This window comes from Olea europaea, chromosome 6 (genome assembly GCF_002742605.1).
Source record: "Olea europaea var. sylvestris chromosome 6, O_europaea_v1, whole genome shotgun sequence".
In the NCBI taxonomy this organism is placed as follows: Eukaryota; Viridiplantae; Streptophyta; class Magnoliopsida; order Lamiales; family Oleaceae; genus Olea; species Olea europaea.
The window spans coordinates 9,354,582-9,362,199 of NC_036242.1; the positions used below are offsets into that span (position 1 = coordinate 9,354,582).

The window sequence follows — 7,618 nt, forward strand, 5'->3', positions numbered from 1 at the left end:
CACTGCAATCTCAGGGGAGTCCAGAACCAGCTCAAACAATAAGAAACAGCTATACCTTTTAAGCCAAAGTAGTTATAAAAGACATAAAAACATTTTGGTCCAGTATACTTAAAACAAGATAATATGTCCACCCACAAACATTTTTTATCCTTAACCATTAGGCTTGCATTGCATTAATCGTTTTTATATACACAGAATCGTGAAACTTTCATAGCCCAGTAAGCACTCAGCAGTAGCCATTATCCTCTACTGTCAACGGACATGTAAAGTATATGAGCGAATAGCCTATTTTGAATATACCATAATAGGTGTTTGTTGAAGATACCATATAGAGTATATCCCTGGTGGATCTATATACTGTTATTGATAATTCGTTAAAATCTCCTTACAAGATTGTCAAGAGTAGAGACCAGTAATTCTGCTGATGCAACTGTAAGGCAAATAAATTTGTTATGTGGTTCCAAAGAATGCTCAAATTATTTCTAAGTCAGGTTTCAGGTTTAGCTGGTTCATAAAAATTTTATGGGCTTCCAAGTTGATGCAGGACACTCATATTTAGCCTAAGGCCCCCACTTTTTCAAAAATTCACTTTTTCAAAACTCATTTTCAACCACACATTTTCCCATAAAATAATTTTATACGTAAACCCAAAACTTTTCCTTATTTTTAACCACACATTCTCCAACAAACGCTATTCCGAAGTGTATTTTGGCCCAAAAATGGGGCTCAAACAGGGGTGTAATAATTTATCTCGATAGTGATATTTATTAATTTTTATCTTCGTCTCTTCCACTTTTATCTTTACCAAATAATTTCACTTTAATAAGGATACTTGTACCCTTATTAGGATAGGAGTTTATTTCACGATTGGGTTTAGGTTTCTTTCCAGCTTTTCTTATTTAAGCCTTTTAATGTGTTTATCATAACTAGGTTTTTAGGAATATTAATAAAATATTTGAAGATTGTTCTTCAATTATGAACCCAGTCATTAATTTGTGCACGAAATCACATTTTTGATCCCATATTTGTTCTTCTTTACACTTCTATCAGCTTCACAAGTTATATATTTGTAGGTACTAACTCGCTTTCAGTTATCAAAGAAAAAATAATTAATAGAAAACGATAAATACAACTATCGGGGAGCAGGAGTCCTCATGAACAGAGTAAGAGTAGAGAAATTATAGAACATTTCACAAAAAGAAGCATACAATTTCTTGTGTAACAGCTTCAAGTCAAGGAAATATGAGACCTGACAGTGTATGTATATATGTCTCTGCAAAACCAGATATTTCAAGGGAATATATTAAATAGGTAAATATTGCGGAATTTTATCCACTCTATTTTGTTTTCTAATGGTGTAGAGCTCACAGAAACTCCAACTTCTTCCCTAACCTGTAGGCAACCTTACCATACTCCCCTTTCATTCATGCATGTGTTCCTTTATGAATCATTGTTTCAAGAATGACGAGGATGTTAGCTATATAATTGGTTTTCATGGAGTAGTTAGTTCCATTAATATAAAGAACTCTTTTAGTTACACAAAGCAAAATGAAGAATTCCCAAGACCAATCAATTTATAGAAACTTGGAGAATATGTAACCCAAAATTTCTTTTTTACATTAAAACCAATTGATATAAGTGGAGAGATCATCCAAGGTCATACAGTATTTTCGGAAGTCATATTTTACCAATATGAGACAGCTCAAACAAAAGATAGAGAAAATTCACATGGGATAAATAATTCATCACTAATTATGGACCCAAATACAATAAAATACATTTAACAAAATAAAAATTAAGAATTGAGCTTGGACAATTACCTTCCATTTCATCACTTGGTAGAGAAGATCGGTTCCACAAACAGATTTTGCATCTGTAACACAGCCTCCTTCCATTTTTTTTAAAGCTGCACGCACAGCCTTTAAATACATTTGAATTAAAATTCAAATCAAATTAAATAATCATCATCAGGCCAAAAAATCTTGCACATATACCTCAACTGAACCCTCCACCTTCCCCAAGGTTACATGCTTGTCTACCACATATTTTGAAGAATGTACATGTGCTGATGGTGCTTTATGCTTATCTTCGATTTCTTCGAGTGTTAATGAGGATGAAGCATCTTTCATCATAGCCAATATTCTGCATGATAATAATATATAACAACAACAATAATAGAAACTGCACCCTGGAGCAATTCACCTGTCTAAAACTAGAAAAACTGCCATTACATATTAACATGGTTATGTGTGCAATTGTGCTTTATTCTCTCCAGATGAGAGATAACCACAGGCCATAAAGGAGGATTACCTTTTCTTTGCATCAGCATCAAGATTCAACAAACAGTTTGTTCCTTTAGGCTTAATCCTCTGACTGAGCTCCTGTTCACCATCACCTCTTGCCACCTGTCCTGCCTTAGTTGAGTCTGAATACCTGGCAAACAACTGCTCCCCCAAAGATATCATGTCCTCAGTGCCGATGGTAGATTCATTTTGTTTCTCTGGACAACTGTTGTTCAATGCCACTTTTTGCTTTTTAAAAGACAATTGTCCAGACAATTTATCCCCCCTCTTTTGTGGAAGGAAACTCTGTTTTACAGCCGAAGATAAGTTTCCAACCACTTCTGACAGTTTCGCAGCACTTTTCTTCCCAGCAGCATCTTCTAAAGCAAAACTTTTTTTCTTAGAAACAACTTTCTGCTTGCCATATGCTTCTAATGGTTGCTTTTTCTTGTCCTTTTGCTCAGAATCTGGGAATTTTATATGATTACGAACAGGGGTAGCAAGATCTTCATCGATATCATGTTCTCTGATAAGGATACAATTAGGTCAATAAAATAATTTTCATACTACAGCCAGTAAAATCAATTATAAAGTTGCAGAAACACTCACAAGCAGTAAATTAATGTACGATTGGGTATAAGACCCTCCCAAGCCCTTTGTACAATGTTTTCATCCTCATCTTTGAGTGCAATCTCGCTGGTCAATGTAACTAAAACTTTTAGAACTCTAAACAAGACCAAAAGATTGGATAATTATCTCAAATAAATTTTCAAAAAAGGTTCTGGAGCACCTTGGCAAACATTTTCTATGATATGCTCTAGGACAACGCCTACATACAGCAAAACACAAGGCAGGTTCCGACTTTACTTCTAATTCTTTACAGACATGGCATTTGTGAAGGGGACACACAAACTGTTCCCCAGCAGCAATCTTTCCTTGGAGTTCTTCTGCTGCAGCTGCATTCCCCTCGTGAAGAAGTTTTGCTACACATCTGGGATGATAGAAGTGCCCACAAGCTCCGTTAACACAACGAAAGACCTGCAAAATATCGGGACAAAAAAAATCAGCGATTTCTCATATATGGACAAATGCAAGGCTGCAGCAGTGCCAAAATAGAGAGCTAAATGAACCTAGGAATGTGAGAACTTACCCTCTATTTGGCTAATTTATAAATGATTGCTAAATTATTTATACATGGTCAAAGTTCATATTCAACCACACAATCCAATAAATCCACAAGTACTATCAACTTACCGCTCATTTCTATCTATTTATAAATTCTTCCCAAACGGAGGCTTAGTTGTATAATTCAGATGAAGATGAGTTAGAGGCACAAAGATAATACTAACAGGAGGACGGAAACTCACAACATTGAGTCATCATGAGGTATGACAACCAAAGTATTGTTCCTGTAAATTGCAGAAAGTTCAAGCTAACAAAAAAGGCCGATGAAAAGAAAACTATAGTGAACTTCTCAATGGACTATAAAACAAGATGCTTCGTGGGAAATGCGAGGATTGATCAGGATACATTTGACGATCACAAAGTGTGTTAAAAGTCAGGAAAAAAAGAAGAAGCACAATTTAGATAAGATAAGTCTAAATAAACATTAGCAAGAAGAACCATTAGGTGTTAACCAATAGGTGCTTCACCTCGGCAAATCATAGTATTCATTCTAATGGGAATGGGAATGAAAAACAAGAGATACTGCTTCTTGAAATATGGACAAATGGGAGTTTAACTCTGAAAGGAAATATCAATAGAATCACACGAAAAGTTAAATGGTTATCTAGTATGTGTTAGGAAAGGCTTTTTTAAAGCCCCAAAGCCCCATTACTTAAAATAATAGGTACAGTCAAATAGGTGCTTGTTGACCCAAAAATAAAATTTTTTGAAGTTGATTTGGAGCTCTACATTCAAATTATATGGGGAAACTAAAATGCCCATTTAATGAAACTTTTACACTTACAATGTTATCCTTATTAATTTGAAAAACGTCAATTATATTCAAATAAAACCCTACACTATTTAATATATCATATATGTACATCAAAAAACGTTTTACTCACTGACCTAACTATCATTGGACATCTAAACACAACTAATAAACTTCAAATTTATATTTTTTATTCATCAAAAAGTGTGACTAGGTTAGTTATTTCTTCTCTCTAATTTTTGTTCATTTATGGTTTTCTCATTATATATATTTTCTAATCATTTCATATTCTGTTTGATTCTTGAGAAAAGTTTATTAAATGTCTTATGACTTCTAGTTTTACAACGGTTAAAATTACAGTTAATCTTAATATTTATTATAATTTATTATTTCAAAGCGTTATTAGCTTTATATAAGAATGTGCCAAATATAATTCATATATTCACTTATATTTTAGAAATTATGATGTATACAACTTAAACAAATACATTTTAAATTATATGATTTATACAATTGCACCATTATAATTTAACTAAAATATTAATTTCAAAATGTTATATGATATGGGAAAAAAATAAAAAAAAAATCTTATTTATAAGAAACAACTATCCATACTTAACTATGAGATAGATAATGAATATGTAATGCTTACTCAAACATTTATATAGTATGTACATCCTTCCAAAACAATTACATAGTGTTTAAAAATCAGAAATCAAAGCATAGTTATGTTGCCATACCATCAGTTGAATGTCTAGATTCAAAAGCACTACTCACAACCATTGTACCAAATGAACCCCTAGTATATCTCATACAGAATCTACCATTTTCATGAGAAAAACAAGTGTCACATTATGAAAACCAACACGTGATAGTCAAACATTTTCAAAGAACTCGTACCTCAGCACCCGATAATTCATCAGAAGATCCCAATTCCCCACAAACGAAGCACTGGTGTAGCTTATACTCACAATTCTTACAATAAAAATCAATATTTTTCATTGCCTGAAATTGAAAGATACAATATCTGAAGCAAAATCCATAAGGGAAACAAAAAAAACTCAAAAGGAAAAGAGATGGCAAAGAGAAGATCAACACAGGTGGGAAGCATACCTTCAGTTCTGCATTGGTATAACCAAGAGACGAACATTTAGAATCAGCACCATCCTCAATGGTAGGATGAAATGACCTTATGCATTTCCCCTCACAACTATCAAGACGACAAGTGATATTTAAAAGAGAGAGAAGGAGTCGGATTAATATTTGCAGAAGGTGGAAAGCAGTTTATCAAAAGATTGAAAATAATGCAAAATGTCTCCAGAAGTAACATACAATTATAAAGTTAACAAACAATCTAGATGATATATCATTCGAATTACTGTTAATGTAATAAAGTAAACAAGAATTTACATAAACATTACAAGAATTTACATAAACATTCTGCATAAAAAGCAAAGTTGAAATGCATAAAAGAGTGTTCAAAAGATTCTAGATCATGTCAAAACCACCCTAGGCCTGATAAGAAAGTTTTCTTATTGCAAACCAAATAGACAATTCTATTAAATTTTAAAAAGCACTGAAGATGACGTCACATGGCATTCTAAGATAAGATCGAGAGGGTTTTGGCATGAAACCTATCCTGCCGAATATCCTTTTGTTGAGAAAAACCTCTATGCATATCCATACACCATTTGGGTAAGACAAAAAACTAACTCAAGAACACAAGAGAAGTGCTTTTGACAATAATATTGTTGGTATGTGCCATCGCACACTTGCGTTACTCTTTAGGAGGCATCCGCCCCAGATAAGATTCCATTTATGGGCATTACACAATGAAATTCTTTTTGGCAAACACGAATCAGACATATCCACTATATTCACAGAGAGCACACCATGGGTCACAAGTTTGTCTAGCACTTATTCGTTATCACATGATTGGAATCTCAATGAGAGATATCCAATTCCATATGTTAGGTTACTAATTCTTTGTTCTTAACAAACGGCAGTTGATGAAAATCAAGAGTAAACCACCATTAGCAATTTCCCATGCTTACTTCACCAGGAAATATTACTTTAGAATTGAAAACCATGTATGTACATTATCCCTATCCTCAGTTTAGGTCCCCCATCAACAGTTCAATCTTTGGCATCTCCATGTTCTTTTATATGTATGTGTAGCCAATCATCACCTTTCGAACTAGGGAAAAAAAGTAGAATAGAAACACAACATTAAAAAACCGGAAGTTTGTGGTGGCCGGCTGGGGTAGGTAGCGGCATAAATGGTGGTAGTGGCAGGGGCACTGCAACGATATTGGGGCTTGTGGTGTGGGGTTTCCATGGAGGGAGATGAAGAAACTTTCCTGTTTTTTTTCCCATTTTTATCAGTTTAAAATTTTTTAATTTTCTTTTATATTTAAATACAGTGAAAAATAGATTAAATACCGTTTGGACTATTTTTCCCTGGCTAATTTCACTAATGGCCACTGAACTTTGCACTTGAGTCACTTTGGTCGACAAACTTTAACTTGTAAATTCATCTTTTAATTTTACAAAATAGTTTAGTCAAAATACTGATTCTGTTTGATCCTGCATGAAATAACAGATTGATGACATGGCATACAAGATATGTAGGATTTTCTGTTAAAAGATGGAAGTCAAATAGAATAGCTCACTGAAAGATGCTGTGAAGTTTAGTGATGAGTCAGATACAAATTAAACTTTGGTGGCTAAGGGGACAAAAAGTGCAAATTTCAGGGGCCGCTAGTGAAATTAACCATTTTTCCTTCTAAAAGGTTGAGAATGCGAGTTGCAAGCATGCACTTAAAAGTCAAAACTGATGGAGAGGACTATTTATGCACCCAAACCACAGGTTTAGGAGGGCGCCAAAAAAAAAAAAAAAAAAAAAAGAGAAAAAAGTCTTGACTGGTTTCGCACATATCCCATCAATTGAGCACATTTCCCGCAAATTTTACACTAAGAAAACCAGAGGTGGCAGAAGAAAGACATTTTTGGTTATTCGATAATGACAAAAATTATGTATAACCATAACGTCAGGCATAACCGAAAATATAGTTCTAATGAAGCAGGATCTTTGGTACTACTAAACACCAATACATGATGATGACACTTGTAATTAAAGTAGAAACATAAATGCAAAGCTAAAGGATAGACCTTCGTACCACAATATATTTCCACCGTTATCACAAATTGCGCATACCGTGTCAAAACAGTTATCTTCTTCACCAGACATATCGTCTTCATTTTCACCAATCATATCATCATCAACAATAAAATCGAGCTTTGATGTAGTTCCGAAGTCCTAGATAAAAAGAAGTTCAACCGGTCAATACTGATTGTTGAATCAAGTTGCATCATAATTTGCGAGAGAGAGAGAGAGAGA

The 7,618-nt window shown here is 33.9% G+C and overlaps 1 protein-coding gene across 1 annotated transcript in view; it reads right to left on the reverse strand.

The window, feature by feature from the left end:
• LOC111395757 (protein ENHANCED DOWNY MILDEW 2-like) overlaps positions 1-7,566 on the reverse strand; it is a 12,267-nt gene extending 4,701 nt beyond the window's left edge. The window contains exons 1-8 of the mRNA XM_023021891.1: positions 7,398-7,566; positions 5,332-5,428; positions 5,119-5,223; positions 3,073-3,320; positions 2,892-2,978; positions 2,311-2,808; positions 1,995-2,142; positions 1,821-1,919 (exon numbers count right to left, since the gene is read on the reverse strand). Coding sequence (XP_022877659.1) covers positions 1,821-1,919; positions 1,995-2,142; positions 2,311-2,808; positions 2,892-2,978; positions 3,073-3,320; positions 5,119-5,223; positions 5,332-5,428; positions 7,398-7,492 — 1,377 coding nt within the window. The 5' untranslated portion in view covers positions 7,493-7,566. The remainder of the gene's footprint in view (positions 1-1,820; positions 1,920-1,994; positions 2,143-2,310; positions 2,809-2,891; positions 2,979-3,072; positions 3,321-5,118; positions 5,224-5,331; positions 5,429-7,397) is intronic.
• Positions 7,567-7,618: the final 52 nt, after the last annotated feature.